Below are 22,449 nucleotides of genomic sequence, written 5' to 3' on the forward strand. Positions count from 1 at the left end.
ACTACATTTAACATCTACTACAATTAATATTTTATTTAATCCATTCCGAACACACAACAATCTTTTTACGAACAGTATTCGTAACCTACCCCATATTAAAAAAACTGTACATGTACACTGAAAGGAGCTTTTATGTAGAATAAACAACTGGAGGTTATTATAAGTTTTTTGAATTATTATATGAATTTGGGGTATGATAGGTGCAACCGTTATGATAGACAGTCGAATGAACAATATGGCTATAGAACAACGCAGAAGTTGAGATTTTCTTCGATCGATGTACAGATTCATTTGAGTGGGGAATAAGTACTTTCAATACATAAATGCACGTTATCAATATAATTAGATATTGAATAGCATAGATAGAATACTATTTAGTCATTGCATATAAACAGTCATTTTTTTGGATATTGATATTGAGAAAATCACATTAAAATCACAATTTATTGTTTATTTGGATTTATTAATATTCTTTTATGATATTGTGAGTTATGTGAAACATTTATATATCAAAACCATCCTATTTATATGCAATTTTTAAAGATTTTTTTTTTTTGAAAAATGCCCATATTTTGAAAATTTATTTTTCTATCTTGTGATTGATATTTAATAAACAAATAGTAGTTACTTGTTAAACTAAAATAAATTGTGGGGCACAAATAACTAAATTTGCTCGTTAAAAAGTAAGGTTATCTATATATTTATGTAACATATTAATAACATTTAATAAATAGATTTAAAACAAAAAATTTGGACTATAAACAAATAATATGGTATTAAAACAAAAAAAAATAGAAAAGAAGGTAATACGTACTTAATTTAATTGTATAATAAACAATAAATATCCTGAGTACAATATTGTAATAGTTATTGTTCTTTATGATAAACAAGTAAAACTAATAATTTTAAGAAAATTTTAATAAATATATAACTTGAGGTAACCTATTGCTTGTTTTACTTCCATGATGACAAATAATAACTAACTGAGTCTATTTTAATTTCACAAATGGCATAATAAAAAAAAAATGTTATTTTTAATTCTGTATAGGTATACAAACAAAATTTGTCAACAGAATTACCGACGCCACCTACTAAGTAAAATGAACACTAACCGGTTGGAATCTGTAATTGATTCGAATAGTTCGACACGTCTCTAAGCGATGGCGACATTTTTCAATTCCCAATACATTCAAACCATAAACAGGATTATTTTTGAACAAAATATTTGATATCTAATCACACATTTTTTGTTAACTACAAACGGAATAAAGAATCAAATTCCAATGCATGTCGTTGTAGAATAGAAGATAATTTTAATACGAAAAAAGTCATTTTTTACTTATATATCATTCGTGTATATCAAGATACCTGATATACGGGGGCAACAACATTTAACAATCGACATTCGTCATAATGTACATCGTTGAAAATTGACTAAAAACTGTAAAAAATGCAATTAAAAAAGAAAAAATATTTTTCTTGTATTGTTTAAAATACTAAACACATCGTTAATGGTTAAAATATCAAATTAATAAAAAAATTATAATGAAATAGATTATATATCAGCAAAAAAGGTCTTACATGATTGAATTCTTCATCCGAGAAATAATTTCGGCACTTTCGAACGCCTAAAATTGAAGTAAAAGGCAAAACGTGTCAGTTTGGCGAACACGCGACGTCTGAAAATTCTAGATACGGAATCTCGCAAGAAAAACAGTGGAAAACAAGGAAATTGCATTTAAAATCTTTCAAATCGAATCCCTGGCGAAACCACAAAACTATTCAACCAATCCCCCACGGAAAATATGCGCAGAATCGAATACAATAAAATAAATAAGGAAATAATTAAAACATTACATCGGGTATTTTTGTTTGATCGAATCATTATTCCATTTTCCGTACGGTTTCTAACGAGTCGTCAAAAATATTACCTGCTAATAAAACTGTGAAGTGGTAATTTTCACAACAAGACAGGTGACCATATCACGTCGCTATCTAATCAAAAAGGGATTTACTTGGTAGACCAATAATTAGAATAGTTATTAGAAAAACGACTGGACCACACCCATTGCCATAGGGCTGAGAAACATCAGAATTCTGTCCAACATCTGTGCTCTATTCTGCCGTTAAATTTTTGTACCTTCCGAGATTTTTCAGGTATATATTTCTGTGTATATCCATAAAAGTAGCCAGATGTGGACTTAGGCATAATTGTTTGCGAAAACCTTTTTATTAGATTGGGAAACAATAGAAAAGTTTTACAATTTTTATTCAATTTATAACTGACAGCAAGCGTTCAACAATATAGATGGCGCTGGACGCAATTGGTACAATGTAAATATGTCAATAATGTCAGTGGGTGTTGGTTAATCTCCGATAGTTCTTTTGCTGATTCAATCAAATGTCAATCACTTCGATCTGTCACTTTACACAGCGAAACTTTTGCACTTTACGAAAATTTGATGAAACCTTTATATTAAAAAAGTTACGAGGGCGATAAACAATTTAAAATAATGTGTTGTTAGGGATTTCTAAAACCCTATAGATATTTAACAAAACAAGTAATTAAAATGATGATACTTTCGTGAAAAAGTTGGCGTATGTTACGAGAGTAAGAAAAAAATAAAATAATATATTTTTAGAAACTCCCGATCTTTTTTTTAGTTCCTTTAACGACTTGAAAGGATATACTTTAGTTAAATTTGAGAAAATACTTAATGTAGTGATAGATTTTCGTATTTTAGCAGCAAAAAGTCAACATATATTACGAGGGTGACCAAAAAAGTAAAACAGTACATTTTTGAATATTCTCAATGCCACTGAAGCCATTAAAGGGTGTCCTTTGATGAAATTACACGAAATACTTGATTGAGTCATACACTTTTATACTTCAGTTTCGAAAAATTCCACTTATATTACGAGGGTAAGCAAAAAAGTAAAACAGTACATTTTTGAATATTCTCAATGCCACTGAAGCCATTAAAGGGTGTCCTTTGGTGAAATTACACGAAATATTTTATTGAGTCATACACTTTTATACTTCAGTTTCGAAAAATTCCACTTATATTACGAGGGTAAGCAAAAAAGTAAAACAGTACATTTTTGAATATTCTCAATGCCACCGAAGCAATTAAAGGGCGTCCTTTGATGAAATTACACGAAATACTTTATTGAGTCATACACTTTTATACTTCAGTTTCGAAAAATTCCACTTATATTACGAGGGTAAGCAAAAAAGTAAAACAGTACATTTTTGAATATTCTCAATGCCACTGAAGCCATTAAAGGGTGTCCTTTGGTGAAATTACACGAAATATTTTATTGAGTCATACACTTTTATACTTCAGTTTCGAAAAATTCCACTTATATTACGAGGGTAAGCAAAAAAGTAAAACAGTACATTTTTGAATATTCTCAATGCCACTGAAGCCATTAAAGGGTGTCCTTTGGTGAAATTACACGAAATACTTTATTGAGTCATACACTTTTATACTTCAGTTTCGAAAAATTCCACTTATATTACGAGGGTAAGCAAAAAAGTAAAACAGTACATTTTTGAATATTCTCAATGCCACTGAAGCCATTAAAGGGTGTCCTTTGGTGAAATTACACGAAATATTTTATTGAGTCATACACTTTTATACTTCAGTTTCGAAAAATTCCACTTATATTACGAGGGTAAGCAAAAAAGTAAAACAGTACATTTTTGAATATTCTCAATGCCACTGAAGCCATTAAAGGGTGTCCTTTGATGAAATTACACGAAATACTTTATTGAGTCATACACTTTTATACTTCAGTTTCGAAAAATTCCACTTATATTACGAGGGTAAGCAAAAAAGTAAAACAGTACATTTTTGAATATTCTCAATGCCACCGAAGCAATTAAAGGGCGTCCTTTGATGAAATTACACGAAATACTTTATTGAGTCATACACTTTTATACTTCAGTTTCGAAAAATTCCACTTATATTACGAGGGTAAGCAAAAAAGTAAAACAGTACATTTTTGAATATTCTCAATGCCACTGAAGCCATTAAAGGGTGTCCTTTGGTGAAATTACACGAAATATTTTATTGAGTCATACACTTTTATACTTCAGTTTCGAAAAATTCCACTTATATTACGAGGGTAAGCAAAAAAGTAAAACAGTACATTTTTGAATATTCTCAATGCCACTGAAGCCATTAAAGGGTGTCCTTTGGTGAAATTACACGAAATACTTTATTGAGTCATACACTTTTATACTTCAGTTTCGAAAAATTCCACTTATATTACGAGGGTAAGCAAAAAAGTAAAACAGTACATTTTTGAATATTCTCAATGCCACTGAAGCCATTAAAGGGTGTCCTTTGGTGAAATTACACGAAATATTTTATTGAGTCATACACTTTTATACTTCAGTTTCGAAAAATTCCACTTATATTACGAGGGTAAGCAAAAAAGTAAAACAGTACATTTTTGAATATTCTCAATGCCACTGAAGCCATTAAAGGGTGTCCTTTGATGAAATTACACGAAATACTTTATTGAGTCATACACTTTTATACTTCAGTTTCGAAAAATTCCACTTATATTACGAGGGTAAGCAAAAAAGTAAAACAGTACATTTTTGAATATTCTCAATGCCACCGAAGCAATTAAAGGGCGTCCTTTGATGAAATTACACGAAATACTTTATTGAGTCATACACTTTTATACTTCAGTTTCGAAAAATTCCACTTATATTACGAGGGTAAGCAAAAAAGTAAAACAGTACATTTTTGAATATTCTCAATGCCACTGAAGCCATTAAAGGGTGTCCTTTGGTGAAATTACACGAAATATTTTATTGAGTCATACACTTTTATACTTCAGTTTCGAAAAATTCCACTTATATTACGAGGGTAAGCAAAAAAGTAAAACAGTACATTTTTGAATATTCTCAATGCCACCGAAGCAATTAAAGGGCGTCCTTTGATGAAATTACACGAAATACTTTATTGAGTCATACACTTTTATACTTCAGTTTCGAAAAATTCCACTTATATTACGAGGGTAAGCAAAAAAGTAAAACAGTACATTTTTGAATATTCTCAATGCCACCGAAGCAATTAAAGGGCGTCCTTTGATGAAATTACACGAAATACTTTATTGAGTCATACACTTTTATACTTCAGTTTCGAAAAATTCCACTTATATTACGAGGGTAAGCAAAAAAGTAAAACAGTACATTTTTGAATATTCTCAATGCCACCGAAGCAATTAAAGGGCGTCCTTTGGTGAAATTACACGAAATACTTGATTGAGTCATACACTTTTATACTTCAGTTTCGAAAAATTCCACTTATATTACGAGGGTAAGCAAAAAAGTAAAACAGTACATTTTTGAATATTCTCAATGCCACTGAAGCCATTAAAGGGTGTCCTTTGGTGAAATTACACGAAATATTTTATTGAGTCATACACTTTTATACTTCAGTTTCGAAAAATTCCACTTATATTACGAGGGTAAGCAAAAAAGTAAAACAGTACATTTTTGAATATTCTCAATGCCACCGAAGCAATTAAAGGGCGTCCTTTGATGAAATTACACGAAATACTTTATTGAGTCATACACTTTTATACTTCAGTTTCGAAAAATTCCACTTATATTACGAGGGTAAGCAAAAAAGTAAAACAGTACATTTTTGAATATTCTCAATGCCACCGAAGCAATTAAAGGGCGTCCTTTGATGAAATTACACGAAATACTTTATTGAGTCATACACTTTTATACTTCAGTTTCGAAAAATTCCACTTATATTACGAGGGTAAGCAAAAAAGTAAAACAGTACATTTTTGAATATTCTCAATGCCACCGAAGCAATTAAAGGGCGTCCTTTGATGAAATTACACGAAATACTTTATTGAGTCATACACTTTTATACTTCAGTTTCGAAAAATTCCACTTATATTACGAGGGTAAGCAAAAAAGTAAAACAGTACATTTTTGAATATTCTCAATGCCACCGAAGCAATTAAAGGGCGTCCTTTGGTGAAATTACACGAAATACTTGATTGAGTCATACACTTTTATACTTCAGTTTCGAAAAATTCCACTTATATTACGAGGGTAAGCAAAAAAGTAAAACAGTACATTTTTGAATATTCTCAATGCCACTGAAGCCATTAAAGGGTGTCCTTTGGTGAAATTACACGAAATACTTGATTGAGTCATACACTTTTATACTTCAGTTTCGAAAAATTCCACATATATTACGAGGGTAAGCAAAAAAGTAAAACAGTACATTTTTGAATATTCTCAATGCCACTGAAGCCATTAAAGGGTGTCCTTTGGTGAAATTACACGAAATACTTGATTGAGTCATACACTTTTATACTTCAGTTTCGAAAAATTCCACATATATTACGAGGGTAAGCAAAAAAGTAAAACAGTACATTTTTGAATATTTTCAATGTCACCGAAGCCATTAAAGGGCGTCCTTTGATGAAATTACACGAAATACTTTATTGAGTCATACACTTTTATACTTCAGTTTCGAAAAATTCCACTTATATTACGAGGGTAAGCAAAAAAGTAAAACAGTACATTTTTGAATATTCTCAATGCCACCGAAGCAATTAAAGGGCGTCCTTTGGTGAAATTACACGAAATACTTGATTGAGTCATACACTTTTATACTTCAGTTTCGAAAAATTCCACTTATATTACGAGGGTAAGCAAAAAAGTAAAACAGTACATTTTTGAATATTCTCAATGCCACTGAAGCCATTAAAGGGTGTCCTTTGGTGAAATTACACGAAATATTTTATTGAGTCATACACTTTTATACTTCAGTTTCGAAAAATTCCACATATATTACGAGGGTAAGCAAAAAAGTAAAACAGTACATTTTTGAATATTCTCAATGCCACTGAAGCCATTAAAGGGCGTCCTTTGATGAAATTACACGAAATACTTGATTGAATCATAAAAAATTCAACATATATTACGAGGGTGAGCAAAAAAATTGTATAAATTTTCGAATATTTATGAAATTTTATAAAATAAATTATAGAAATCTAAATTTCATGCTCCGATTGTGATAATAAATTTAGCTATGACCCCGAAATTACAACTTTTATGGAAAATATTCGAGATTTCAAAAATTATTAGTGATCATTTTGAATCAGCAAATTTCATTACATTTCTTAAACCCGACAACAATGTAAATACTATGATAAGAACGAGGGGATCACAAAATATACACAAACTGAAAATTTGATCGCTCTATCAGCCAAATAAACAATCAGTGATCTTTTTTGTGACATGAATTGAAATTCAAATACCAGATCTTGAATACGAAGCTATTGAAACAGCAAAATCTAGTACCTTGTAATTATATTCACATAGGACAGACATCTAAGTAGTTAGAAAATAGATTAAAGGTACAGAAATTGTCTTAACAAAACATGAAATCAAAAAAAAACATTCGGCGAAACATACAGGATGTTCCGGGACCGAGATCACAATTTATGATAATTTTCTTCAGGATGTGTCGTTATGTCGAACGATTTCCTTGGCAAGTACAACGATAACCATAAATTTCATAATTTACAAAGAGTACTTTTCATTTTTGCTATCTTTAGATTGTACAGATTGTCCCTGTAAAAATTATGGATTGTTAACCATTGGGCTTGAGCCGCTCCTGTCCTTCGGATAGTAGTGTAGAATTATTAAGGTCCAAGAAGAAGAAAATTTCGTTCTAATTTAAAATTTTCTTCTGTGTAACGTAATTATTTTTTTTTTTATCTAGTGCGTCCTGATTACGTCCCTGTCGCGAGCCTCTCACCTCATTTTATACAGAACTTTTTATATTTTTAAAATAGAACTTCACACAGCTTGTTCAATAATTGAGATACAAAGATATTTCTGAATCTAATTTTTCATCATGTGGGTTTGTGGTAGAAAAAATTACGGTTATTTCGGCAATGAAAATGTACTCTCTTTGTAAATTAACGTTTGAATAAATTATATGAAAATAAGATCCAGATGGTAACGTTATTTATTATCGTTAAAGGGATTTTTAAAAATTATTTCAATTACGTAACGTTTTTGATTCAATTAACGTCATATTATATTTGGAAAAAATGCAGCAAAATATATATTCAATTAATTATACCTAACTTTTATTTATAGTGCCGACACTATCATTAATATTTTATAAAAGTCCAACATTAAAAAAATTATAAACTGAATTTTACGTCGTGCTGGATTCAATGCTTGGAAAATTAGTAATAACTAGTTGTGAGTTCGTTCTAGAACCTCACTAATACCCGTGAAGCCACCATTCTTCATATATGTGATGTAACATACGTCCAAACTCCATCGTTGCCAAGTTTCAATAATGTACACGAAAACATTAACATAATTATAACCGATGAATAATTTCTACAACAACAATTGACGTAATTAATTATTTCATCAAAATTTGAAATTAAACATTTGTGAAATTGTTTTCTTCATCTTAATAATACAGTTAAAGGATATATAAAAAATATTACGACTTGGCAACGTAGCGTCCAATCGATGGTGGCTGCAGTTTTAGCCGAGGTCAGCAACCGCGGTACCGACCAGCCAGAGCGGTACGACTTATAGAACCAACGCCGCCGACTGAGAAGAAGAACTTTCTGGGCTTCAAAGAACTCGCCGCCCACCATTCAGTACCCCCCTTACATCGCCCATCGACCGTTGGGACTGCCTGCGGTGATGGACATGGATGCAATGTAAAGGTGGACGAACATAATTACATTGTCGAGATACGTTATTTTGGAACTGAACGATCGAGAAGTTTTATTTTGTATTATTTTTCATACAAAGCGAAATAAATTAAACTATTTCGTTATCAATTGAATTTTTGGTATCATATTTTGTTATACTTTATTTATAATTTAGTTTATGTATGAGGGTCTTCATTTCTAAAAATTTTTTTACCGTCACTATTGTGAGAAGGGTTTAAAAATGAAAATGGTAATTGAAAAATTGTCTTTTCGGAAACGTTACATACGACGCGAGTTGAAATTTAGTTACAGTAACAGTTATTTATAAAAAAGATATTCATAACTTCCAACTCTATACGGGTCGGACTGAAGACAGAGAAGAAAAGAAAGTGCCGCCTGAAAAACAGCTGCTAATAATGCTTCGGATTCAGAATTAACATTTTTAATCTTTACCGGTTTTCAGTTTTAATGTGTTATCAAGCTTTTATGGGTTGGTTAAATTTAATTATTATATTTTAGTCGATGTATAAGTTCCGCAAGTGTGTACATTATGCGGGATACTTTTTTTTTTAAAATTTATTTTCTTTTCATAACATAAAACATCGACAGATATATTGAAATACAAAAAAAAATGGGGAATTAAAAACGGCGGTAACTTGTATGATAGGTAATGACATGCTGCAGATCCGAATTACAAAATTCCGGAAGAACTTCTTATTGAAAAACTCTTATTATACGAGGATGGGCCCAGAAGTACTTGACACGTTGTTTAGTATTTGTTTTCAGCGAATTTTTAAACATGGAAAAAATTGGTCATCGTTATGTGATACAACAAAGCAAGCAAATACTTTATCGTATGTTTTATTGACTATAAAAAAGCTTTTGACTGTGTGTCACATCAAAAAATGATCAAAATGGAGCAAAACCAGCGTCGTGAAAATGTTTTAGTCCTGATTTATCTACATTGGATCAATCAATGGTAAAACTGAATTAATTGAAAGCTTTTTCGGTATATTATTTTTTCTGTACGCCTCGTAATTATATTGTTAGCATTGTGTAAGTTAAAGCTGGTCTAAAACCATTCTAATACTGGTAGTAAAATACACCGATGCGGTCTGTTTGATGTCGAAATTTATGAGAGCTTCTCACTTTTTGCTTTTAATTTCTTATTTAATTTTTCTTGTGTTGTCGCTTTGAAGTGACGCGTCTTGTTATTTCTTTATTGAATTTGCTGCTTTTATTTCATGAACAGTCGGTTAGCGGCACGAAATTTATTTATTGACTGACGGGTTACTTATTTTTAAAATAATGCGTTCTTTTGAAATCGCCAAACGGCTCTCGAGTTAAGATGAAACATTTCAATTTTTCAAACTTATCAAGTCGACGATTTGGTTATTAATAACGACTCGTTGTGTCATGAAAATTATTATAATTTATAACGTGAAGTTGAGACCCCTACCCGCAAAATTCAACCCTTGGTCGGGTTTTGTGGTGAAACCTATTTACTGCGATCGCTAACTAATTTGATTTGGAGGTTGGTAGGGGGCTGTTTTGAAGATTTTTGTATTATATATCGTAAAAAAAAAACGAAATAACTACAAAATATGCCGATTGAACTCGAAACCTTCGGGGCGAAAGTCGACTAAGCACATAATCACTTTGAGTCTTCAAAAAGAAAATGATTTTGGGCTTGGTAAAGGCTTAAACTGCTTATAAAATGGCTTTCACACAATGAAAAAAGGCCTATGGGGTGTCAAAATTCTTGTTTTTTTTAAGAAAAATGTGCATGTACGACGAAAAAAGGCCCGTGGGGTGTGAAAATTCTTGTTTTTTCAAAAGGAATATGCATATACAATGAAAAAAGGCATATGGGGTGTCAAAATTCTTGTTTTTTTAAGAAAAATATGCATGTACGACGAAAAAAGGCCCGTGGGGTGTCAAAATTCATGTTTTTCAAGAGGAATATGCATGTACGACGAAAAAAGGCCCGTGGGATGTGAAAATTCATGTTTTTCAAGAGGAATATGCATTTACGATGCAAAAAAAGCCCGTGAGGTGTGAAAATTCTTGTTTTTTAAGAAAAATATGCATGTACGACGAAAGAAGGCCCGTGGGGTGTCAAAATTCATGTTTTTCAAGAGGAATATGCATGTACGACGAAAAAAGGCCCGTGGGGTGTCAAAATTCTTGTTTTTTCAAAAGGAATATACATATACAATGAAAAAAGGCATATGGGGTGTCAAAATTCTTGTTTTTTTAAGAAAAATATGCATGTACGACGAAAAAAGGCCCGTGGGGTGTCAAAATTCATGTTTTTCAAGAGGAATATGCATGTACGACGAAAAAAGGCCCGTGGGGTGTCAAAATTCATGTTTTTCAAGAGGAATATGCATGTACGATGCAAAAAAAGCCCGTGAGGTGTGAAAATTCTTGTTTTTTTAAGAAAAATATGCATGTACGACGAAAAAAGGCCCGTGAGGTGTCAAAATTCAAGTTTTTCAAGAGGAATATGCATGTACGATGCAAAAAAAGCCCGTGAGGTGTGAAAATTCTTGTTTTTTCAAAAGGAATATGCACGTACAGTGAAAAAAGGATATTTAAACGTTTCTGATATTTCTGAACACCCCGAAAGAATAATCAATGGTGACGTGACGAGGTTCTCCAAGTGGCCTAAAACAGGAAGAGGTTCTAGCATCCAAAGATTTAAGAATTTTTAAAATAGATAAACGAAAAAGAGACAATTGCAGCAATTTAAGTATTTTCTGCAAACGGAAAGACTTTTTCCAACGCACTAGTGGATAACACACCTTCAAAATGGCACTTAGGTGAAAGAGCAGCTGGATACGTAGCGATATCTTCTACGAATACATGGCGAATGTGGAAAAGGACAATATGAAGTTAGTGTTTATCAAAAACTCACTGTCACATCCTTCATCAATGGTTTTAGGAAGTGTGAATTGTATCCTGACGCTGTTTAACAAGTTTGGCAAAGAAATTGTTTTTATTGTTTAAAATTAGACGAAAAATCAGTGGAACTCATCTCAGAATATCCAAATAGCATGCAATCAAATTGATCCTCTCCAATATACCCGATTTTGGAAAAAACCAAGAACCTTCTACCGCGGAACGGTTGCCAATCGCGGCTTTTAATCGCCACAGACCGATTTTAACATTTTTTGTCACTATTTTCAATTTAAAATGTTCCGAAAATTCATTACATGTATTTATCGATCGCACCTCGTAATTTAACGATAGTGTTTCAAAAAGTTTCCGCGCGTTTTCACCAAAAACAAATCGTTTAACAGAAAACAAACATTATCAGTACATGTAAGTCAAATAAGATGACATTCTGATTAATATACGATTTATCATTTTTTTAGTCCGGGAGCGATCAACGCCGCCGCGTGCAGTAGGGCCAATGATAAAATAATCTGTTTAAACAATTGCGATTCAAAGAAAACGTACCGGTTTTTCGCAAAAAGGCCGGGTGAATTTGGATTCAGCGGCTCAAAATACTAATAAAAATACAACTGTTATCCTTGGTACCATGATGGATTCACCGCTCCCGGACTATTTCATTTAGTTGAATCATACCAACAAAAAAACCATTCATTCGAGAAAGAGAATAAAAAAAAATGAGATACACGAATATCGTACATATCATAGATATGAATGGAACAGTTATTATATCTCGTCATATTAAATTCCGATGCGTTTGACCGTATAGATCCAAAGAGGAAACAAAAAAAGAAACTCCTCGACAGGATTCTTCATTTCGCGATCTAGAACGCGTGTGAAATATTTATTATATTAGAGAATCTTATTTAATATATATATATAGAGCTATCTAAAAAAAAATAAAGTCAAACAAAAACTGCTAAAATACGATGTGATTAGTTGAAAACAAAGTGCAAAAATTTATTGGTCCTCCCTGTATAAACACTCCGAAGTTCAATCACTCAAATCTCGACGTAAACCTAACAAATAATGACTGAAAAAAGTTAACCTCAATAAATATTTATAAAGACGTATCGTACATAGAGCGAAACTTTAAGAATCCCCCTCGTATTGTATTTAATAATAAAATAATAGATTTTGGAACCGTTTAAACCAAATAATGACCGAAAAAACCCAATTAAAAGTTAACCTCAATAAATATTTATAAAGACGTATCGTACATAGAGCGAAACTTTAAGAATCCCCCTCGTATTGTATTTAATAATAAAATAATAAATTTTGGAACCGTTTAAACCAAATAATTACTGAAAAAAACCAATTAAAAGTTAACCTCAATAAATATTTATAAAGACGTATCGTACATAGAGCGAAACTTTAAGAATCCCCCTCGTATTGTATTTAATATTAAAATAATAAATTTTGGAACCGTTTAAACCAAATAATTACTGAAAAAACCCAATTAAAAGTTAACCTCAATAAATATTTATAAAGACGTATCGTACATAGAGCGAAACTTTAAGAATCCCCCTCGTATTGTATTTAATAATAAAATAATAAATTTTGGAACCGTTTAAACCAAATAATTACTGAAAAAACCCAATTAAAAGTTAACCTCAATAAATATTTATAAAGATGTATCGTACATAGAGCGAAACTTTAAGAATCCCCCTCGTATTGTACTTAATAATGAGATAATAGATTTTGGAACCGTTTAAACGGAAAAACAATTTAAGGAATTTATATCATTCAAATCTCGACGTAAACCTAACAAATAATGACTGAAAAAAAATTTTGTTTCTGAGTTACAGGCATTAAAAGTTGTGAAATCAGAACTTATATTTTCTAAATTAGACATTCCAAAATTATGAATTTTTAATGGACGATTACGTATGTTCCTGTCACACACTAGTATCTGAAGGACAGGAGCGGCTCATGCCCAATGGTTAACAATCCGTAACTTTTACAAGGACAACTAGTACAATGCAAATGGACCTCCCCGAGCAATCCACCATTAGCAAAAATATTATTGAGATAATTTTGCACATCTTGATAACAAAATCAAATCAACTCGTTCATAATACGATGCGATAGTTATCAAAGACAGATTTTGAAAAGATTGACAGCAAACTGCGAATCCCCCTCGTATATACGATATTTAAAAATTAGATAATAAAAATTGAAACCGTTCAAACGTAAAACAATGTGACGAATTTGTATCACATTAAATTAGATAAAGATAGAATTAGATAGAAAAAAGTTATAGATATGCATATTTTTGTTTATTATACGTTCGTAGAATCGCTTTGAAAGTTTCTTTGAAATAGCCGCTGATTGACAGCTAATTCGCGCCTATATTTATTCAATCAATCAGATAAAACGGTCCGTGTGACAGCTTACTACGCGAAATGCAAACAAGATATTTTTTTTCTGTATTTTTCGGTCGGCTGCACGTATAAATAGATGTTTGGAGAAGTGGTTTTTAATTATTAATATTATCAAAAGATTTTTTATTACAGAAACAACATTCTGAGTACGTTCACCATTAAAAAGTAAATAGCTATCTCAGATTTGACATATTCAGATCAGTGTTGCCAAATTCGGCAGAAATAAAATGATTTTGACAGCAAATTTCGAACATAACCTCAAAATTTCAACTGTTATTGTGTATTTTTTCGTGGGTAACTCAATTCAACAAAAAATTAGGAACTGAACTACGTCTAAATATTAATTTTGAATCGTAAGTTTGATTTATTAATGATCCACATTCAATTTCCGATTTTAAAATTAATATAATCGAATAATTTTTTCTTATAACAATTCGGGTCGGTCCTACCCTGCATCTCAAACAAAGAAAACGCGATTTACAAGTTATCTTCGTCTAGCGCACGCTGTCTTTCAGTAGAATGCACGGCCTCGAGGTTTCGTTGGCGATGGTAAGGCGAACGGAGACATTCTCCGTCGATCATTTCCTTCTTCGTTTCACGGAGAGGCGCATTCCGATTTCGATTCTTTTCACGACAACTATACAGAAGAAGGTTGATTGCGTTTTGCGGAAAGAAAAGACAGGTGACACTGCCAGTCAGGTACAAAACTTCAATTGATTAGTCGAAATGATGGGAATTTGTTTAATTTCCATTTAAATTTAACTCGAAAAGATAAATTTGTCAATAACTTTTGAAAATATGTCTATTAACTGCTGTTAGCGAGAAACAAGTAACGGAGGTTGGATTTCTCATGAATTATGTTATTTTGGAACTATTAAACTTGACATCTGATATTAGTATTATAATATAATATACGAATATAATAATACTGAACTCGATACGACGTTTCGGAAAAACGAAGACGTTTGGTTTAATATAATTGCTGTATCAACAAAAGCTTAGTAAAAATATTTAATGTTGATTTAAAAAATTCCTTTCTTCGAAACATGAGGTAATTCATAACAAATAATAATAAACTGAAGTGGGAAGGCCTTGGTTGAAAACGTTAAGTATACCAAGGACTATAAAAAAAAAATCTACCCGTGAAGAATTCGTGAACTTCCCATCGAATTATCTCTGTATCTATTTTGCCAAGAAATATTATTTAATAAGGTATGAAGCATGAACACAGTACCCGACACGTCAAATTTCACAGAAAACATCTTTATTTCATTTTGAAGAATTTTTTTTATGTAGAGGACAATTAGTTTCGCCCACCTCTATTGAAGTTCAGTCATAGAAGCCGGTAGGTTGTTTGCGAACGTTAATAGTACAGTGAAATTCGAACCACACTTCAAAATGAGTGATGAAAATTGTGAAATAATGTCGAAAGGTAACTGTCAAAATTTAACAAGTATCTAGTATACAATAGAATACGTACAACGAAAAATGTTTTCTCGACCAATCCACGTAAAAATCATTCAATATTTAATAACCTAATTTAAAAATTGATTCTTTTAGAATATGTACAATATTCATTTTTTTTTTGAGAAAATACTTATTTTTTTAAACTTATTATGACATTTAAAATGAAGTTTTTTGAATTTTCGATTTAAACTTCCAATATGGCAGTGCACTGACGTCATTACATAGTAAACAAGTAAACAGTTAACAGCATTCTTTAGTGCTATGAAATATCTTCTAAAAGTTATAAATGCATTTGAATTTTTAGACTATCCTGCTTGGAAGGAACCACTTTCTTCCGTAAATGTTCTCAAATAAAAGATAAATATACACAAAACAAAATTTAATCCAGATTTATATCTGTAAATCACAATAAAATAAAATTACAGATGCACTGTCAAAAGTAAAAAAAGCTGGGATTTACTATTTAGTGACGTCGCTATACAGCTGATTGTGCATCCTTTGTTTTTGATCACGTGTCAAAACATTTGAATTTTATGAATTTCTTTTATCGGAATGAATAGAATTGTTTGTTTTAGGAATTTTTGAGATTTTCGGCAATAATTAAACATCAATGAGAATTTATTTTTTACAAATATCAAAAATCCTTTTGAACATTTCAAGTAAAATAGTTCGACGGCGCGATCTAATTTTACTGTACTATATTCACCTCAAGCTATCTAAAAAGAAACAGATATCGATAGAGTGAGATGGGGAAATGAGATGTGTGTCCATGGCGCGCGGCGGCGAACATCAAAAGAAACCCGTCATCAAACATTCTCGCCGCCGCCGACGGATAATCGCGGCGTCTTTCAGATCAAGTCAGGCCGTGCTAGCTGTGGACTTAAAAATTATAAACTGGCTTTGATGAGGCCAGCACGACATTTGTACCCGTTTCGATGTTCATTTTAACTTCTTTTTGTTTCTGTTGTCTAGAGCCTACTGAAACTTCAGCCACCTTTGTGACATTACTTCTAAACTTATTTATTAGATTTTTTCTTTGTATATTTCAGATACTAAAACGAATATTTGAAACCTATATGGAAACTATAATCAATTGTACGAGGGGTAATTCAATTTTATCTAAATTATTGGGTAGATATGACTTATTTATCCCAGTTTAAATCAAAATTGTGTTGTATTTACAAAAAAAGTGTATACAGGATGGAACACTAATTTCAAAAATGTACTTTCTTAATCGTTGAAATATAAACGAGGGTTTTCTGAAAAGTTTAACTCAATAGTGTGTTGTATTTAAAAATAAAGTGTATACATGATGGAACAATAATTTCAAAACTGTACTTTCTTAATCATTGAAATATATACGAGGATTATCTGAGAACTTTCAATCAAAATTGTGTTGTATTTACAAAAAAAGTGTATACAGGATGGAACAAAGCGCGAAATAACTTCAAAAACGTACTTTATTAATCGTTGAAATATATACGAGGGTTATCTGAGAACTTTCAATCAAAATTGTGTGGTATTTACAAAAAAAGTGTATACAGGATGGAACAAGGCGCGAAATAACTTCAAAAACGTACTTTAATAATCGCTGAAATATATACGAGGGTTATCTGAGAACTTTAAATCAAAATTGTGTGGTATTTACAAAAAAAGTGTATACAGAATGGAACAAGGCGCGAAATAACTTCAAAAACGTACTTTATTAATCGTTGAAATATATACGAGGGTTATCTGAGAACTTTCAATCAAAATTGTGTTGTATTTACAAAAAAAGTGTATACAGGATGGAACAAAGCGCGAAATAACTTCAAAAACGTACTTTATTAATCGTTGAAATATATACGAGGGTTATCTGAGAACTTTAAATCAAAATTGTGTGGTATTTACAAAAAAAGTGTATACAGGATGGAACAAGGCGCGAAATAACTTCAAAAACGTACTTTATTAATCGTTGAAATATATACGAGGGTTATCTGAGAACTTTAAATCAAAATTGTGTTGTATTTACAAAAAAAGTGTATACAGGATGGAACAAAGCGCGAAATAACTTCAAAAACGTACTTTATTAATCGTTGAAATATATACGAGGATTATCTGAGAACTTTCAATCAAAATTGTGTTGTATTTACAAAAAAAGTGTATACAGGATGGAACAAAGCGCGAAATAACTTCAAAAACGTACTTTATTAATCGTTGAAATATATACGAGGGTTATCTGAGAACTTTAAATCAAAATTGTGTGGTATTTACAAAAAAAGTGTATACAGGATGGAACAAGGCGCGAAATAACTTCAAAAACGTACTTTATTAATCGTTGAAATATATACGAGGGTTATCTGAGAACTTTAAATCAAAATTGTGTGGTATTTACAAAAAAAGTGTATACAGGATGGAACAAGGCGCGAAATAACTTCAAAAACGTACTTTAATAATCGTTGAAATATATACGAGGGTTATCTGAGAACTTTAAATCAAAATTGTGTGGTATTTACAAAAAAAGTGTATACAGGATGGAACAAGGCGCGAAATAACTTCAAAAACGTACTTTAATAATCGTTGAAATATATACGAGGGTTATCTGAGAACTTTAAATCAAAATTGTGTGGTATTTACAAAAAAAGTGTATACAGGATGGAACAAGGCGCGAAATAACTTCAAAAACGTACTTTAATAATCGCTGAAATATATACGAGGGTTATCTGAGAACTTTAAATCAAAATTGTGTGGTATTTACAAAAAAAGTGTATACAGAATGGAACAAGGCGCGAAATAACTTCAAAAACGTACTTTAATAATCGTTGAAATATATACGAGAGTTATCTGAGAACTTTAAATCAAAATTGTGTGGTATTTACAAAAAAAGTGTATACAGGATGGAACAAGGCGCGAAATAACTTCAAAAACGTACTTTATTAATCGTTGAAATATATACGAGGGTTATCTGAGAACTTTAAATCAAAATTGTGTGGTATTTACAAAAAAAGTGTATACAGGATGGAACAAGGCGCGAAATAACTTCAAAAACGTACTTTATTAATCGTTGAAATATATACGAGGGTTATCTGAGAACTTTAAATCAAAATTGTGTGGTATTTACAAAAAAAGTGTATACAGGATGGAACAAGGCGCGAAATAACTTCAAAAACGTACTTTATTAATCGTTGAAATATATACGAGGGTTATCTGAGAACTTTAAATCAAAATTGTGTTGTATTTACAAAAAAAGTGTATACAGGATGGAACAAGGCGCGAAATAACTTCAAAAACGTACTTTATTAATCGTTGAAATATATACGAGGGTTATCTGAGAACTTTAAATCAAAATTGTGTTGTATTTACAAAAAAAGTGTATACAGGATGGAACAAGGCGCGAAATAACTTCAAAAACGTACTTTAAAATCGTTGAAATATATACGAGGGTTATCTAAGAACTTTAAATCAAAATTGTGTTGTATTTACAAAAAAAGTGTATACAGGATGGAACAAAGCGCGAAATAACTTCAAAAACGTACTTTAATAATCGCTGAAATATATACGAGGGTTATCTGAGAACTTTAAATCAAAATTGTGTGGTATTTACAAAAAAAGTGTATACAGGATGGAACAAGGCGCGAAATAACTTCAAAAACGTACTTTAATAATCGCTGAAATATATACGAGGGTTATCTGAGAACTTTCAATCAAAATTGTGTTGTATTTACAAAAAAAGTGTATACAGAATGGAACAAGGCGCGAAATAACTTCAAAAACGTACTTTAATAATCGTTGAAATATATACGAGAGTTATCTGAGAACTTTAAATCAAAATTGTGTGGTATTTACAAAAAAAGTATATACAGGATGGAACAAGGCGCGAAATAACTTCAAAAACGTACTTTATTAATCGTTGAAATATATACGAGGGTTATCTGAGAACTTTAAATCAAAATTGTGTGGTATTTACAAAAAAAGTGTATACAGGATGGAACAAGGCGCGAAATAACTTCAAAAACGTACTTTATTAATCGTTGAAATATATACGAGGGTTATCTGAGAACTTTAAATCAAAATTGTGTGGTATTTACAAAAAAAGTGTATACAGGATGGAACAAGGCGCGAAATAACTTCAAAAACGTACTTTAAAATCGTTGAAATATATACGAGGGTTATCTGAGAACTTTAAATCAAAATTGTATTGTATTTACAAAAAAAGTGTATACAGGATGGAACAAGGCGCGAAATAACTTCAAAAACGTACTTTATTAATCGTTGAAATATATACGAGGGTTATCTGAGAACTTTAAATCAAAATTGTGTTGTATTTACAAAAAAAGTGTATACAGGATGGAACAAGGCGCGAAATAACTTCAAAAACGTACTTTAAAATCGTTGAAATATATACGAGGGTTATCTGAGAACTTTAAATCAAAATTGTATTGTATTTACAAAAAAAGTGTATACAGGATGGAACAAGGCGCGAAATAACTTCAAAAATGTATTTTTTTAATCGTTGAAATATTAACGAGGGTCGTATGAAAAGTTTAAATACTGACTATAATTGAAAAGAACTAGAAAGATTAGAGCAGCAATGGACTAAGTGTATATACTTAAAACTTTTATTTGACCGTAATTAAAAATCATTTGGAAAAATATTGATATGTGTTAAATGAAAGGTTATCCCCGTTCTATGATCCTACTTCTAAAAACGATTACTTAAAAAGATAATAGAACATGAAGATTCTCTTAAAGATAACGTCAATCATAACTTCTGTATAGTAAAACAAATAAATTCAAGTATTTATCGTTAAATCAATTAGTATCAGAAAATCTGCCAAAATATAATTAATCGAAGAGCATTCAATTATAAACTGCCATTTTTTAATGGATACATTTAGAGATAGGATGAAACGTGGGTCCATCACTTCATGCCCGAAACAAAATAACAATCAAAACAATGGACTGAAAAGGGAGGACCTGGTTCCAATGACAGCAGAGACCTTTCCATCTTCAGGCAAGGTCATGGCGTCGATTTTTTTGGGATAATTTTCATTGACTATCTTGTAAAACTAAAAACTATCAACGGCGAGTATTACGCAAACTTCTACAACGTTTGAGCGATTAAATCAAGCAAAAACGGCCACATTTGGCTAAGAAGAAAGTGCTGTTTCATCAAAGTAATGCACCATCTCACACATCTGTTATTGCAATGACCTAAATTAAGTTTGAATTGCTACATCATACACCCTGTTCGCCAGATTTAGTCCCCTCGGATTATTTTTTGTTCCCAGATTAGAAAAAATGGCACGGTGATCAAATATTTACCTACAATGAATGATGTTGATAATTTTTTTAAAGAGCCAGATACTTCTGAGACCTTCGTATAAAATGAAAATTAGTGACATTGAAAATAGGGGGGAGTTTCTGTTAGTTTCTCATTATAAGTGCTAATTTAGGGTCTCATTATGTGCAAAAATGAAATATATTGTTAGTTTCTCATTGTAAGTGCTAATTTAGGGTCTCAATATGTGCAAAAATCAAATATATTGTTAGTTTCTCATTGTAAGTGCTAATTTAGGGTCTCAATATGTGCAAAAATCAAATATATTGTTAGTTTCTCATTGTAAGTGCTAATTTAGGGTCTCAATATGTGCAAAAATCAAATATATTGTTAGTTTCTCATTGTAAGTGCTAATTTAGGGTCTCAATATGTGCAAAAATCAAATATATTGTTAGTTTCTCATTGTAAGTGCTAATTTAGGGTCTCAATATGTGCAAAAATGAAATATATTGTTAGTTTCTCATTATAAGTGCTAATTTAGGGTCTCAATATGTGCAAAAATGAAATATATTGTTAGTTTCTCATTGTAAGTGCTAATTTAGGGTCTCAATATGTGCAAAAATGAAATATATTGTTAGTTTCTCATTATAAGTGCTAATTTAGGGTCTCAATATGTGCAAAAATGAAACATATTGTTAGTTTCTCATTATAAGTGCTAATTTAGGGTCTCAATATGTGCAAAAATCAAATATATTGTTAGTTTCTCATTGTAAGTGCTAATTTAGGGTCTCAATATGTGCAAAAATCAAATATATTGTTAGTTTCTCATTGTAAGTGCTAATTTAGGGTCTCAATATGTGCAAAAATGAAATATATTGTTAGTTTCTCATTATAAGTGCTAATTTGGGGTCTCAATATGTGCAAAAATCAAATATATTGTTAGTTTCTCATTATAAGTGCTAATTTAGGGTCTCATTATGTGCAAAAATCAAATATATTGTTAGTTTCTCATTGTAAGTGCTAATTTAGGGTCTCAATATGTGCAAAAATGAAATATATTGTTAGTTTCTCATTATAAGTGCTAATTTGGGGTCTCAATATGTGCAAAAATCAAATATATTGTTAGTTTCTCATTATAAGTGCTAATTTAGGGTCTCAATATGTGCAAAAATGAAATATATTGTTAGTTTCTCATTGTAAGTGCTAATTTAGGGTCTCATTATGTGCAAAAATCAAATATATTGTTAGTTTCTCATTGTAAGTGCTAATTTAGGGTCTCAATATGTGCAAAAATCAAATATATTGTTAGTTTCTCATTGTAAGTGCTAATTTAGGGTCTCAATATGTGCAAAAATCAAATATATTGTTAGTTTCTCATTGTAAGTGCTAATTTAGGGTCTCAATATGTGCAAAAATCAAATATATTGTTAGTTTCTCATTGTAAGTGCTAATTTAGGGTCTCAATATGTGCAAAAATGAAATATATTGTTAGTTTCTCATTATAAGTGCTAATTTGGGGTCTCAATATGTGCAAAAATCAAATATATTGTTAGTTTCTCATTATAAGTGCTAATTTAGGGTCTCAATATGTGCAAAAATCAAATATATTGTTAGTTTCTCATTGTAAGTGCTAATTTA

The 22,449-nt window shown here is 31.0% G+C and overlaps 1 protein-coding gene across 3 annotated transcripts in view; it reads right to left on the reverse strand.

The window, feature by feature from the left end:
- Positions 1 to 22,449, reverse strand: part of LOC130443534 (axin-1) — a 37,435-nt gene that overhangs the window by 12,195 nt on the left and 2,791 nt on the right. For 2 of the 3 annotated variants that reach the window (XM_056778242.1, XM_056778240.1), the window contains exon 1: positions 90 to 118. The exons of the other annotated variant lie outside the window; for it this stretch is intronic. In XM_056778242.1, the coding sequence (XP_056634220.1) occupies positions 90 to 112 (23 nt within the window). In that variant the 5' untranslated portion in view covers positions 113 to 118. Of the gene's footprint in view, positions 1 to 89; positions 119 to 22,449 lie in introns of those variants that run through there. 3 annotated transcript variants of the gene reach the window in all.

The sequence above is a fragment of the Diorhabda sublineata genome, chromosome 4, assembly GCF_026230105.1.
Source record: "Diorhabda sublineata isolate icDioSubl1.1 chromosome 4, icDioSubl1.1, whole genome shotgun sequence".
In the NCBI taxonomy this organism is placed as follows: Eukaryota; Metazoa; Arthropoda; class Insecta; order Coleoptera; family Chrysomelidae; genus Diorhabda; species Diorhabda sublineata.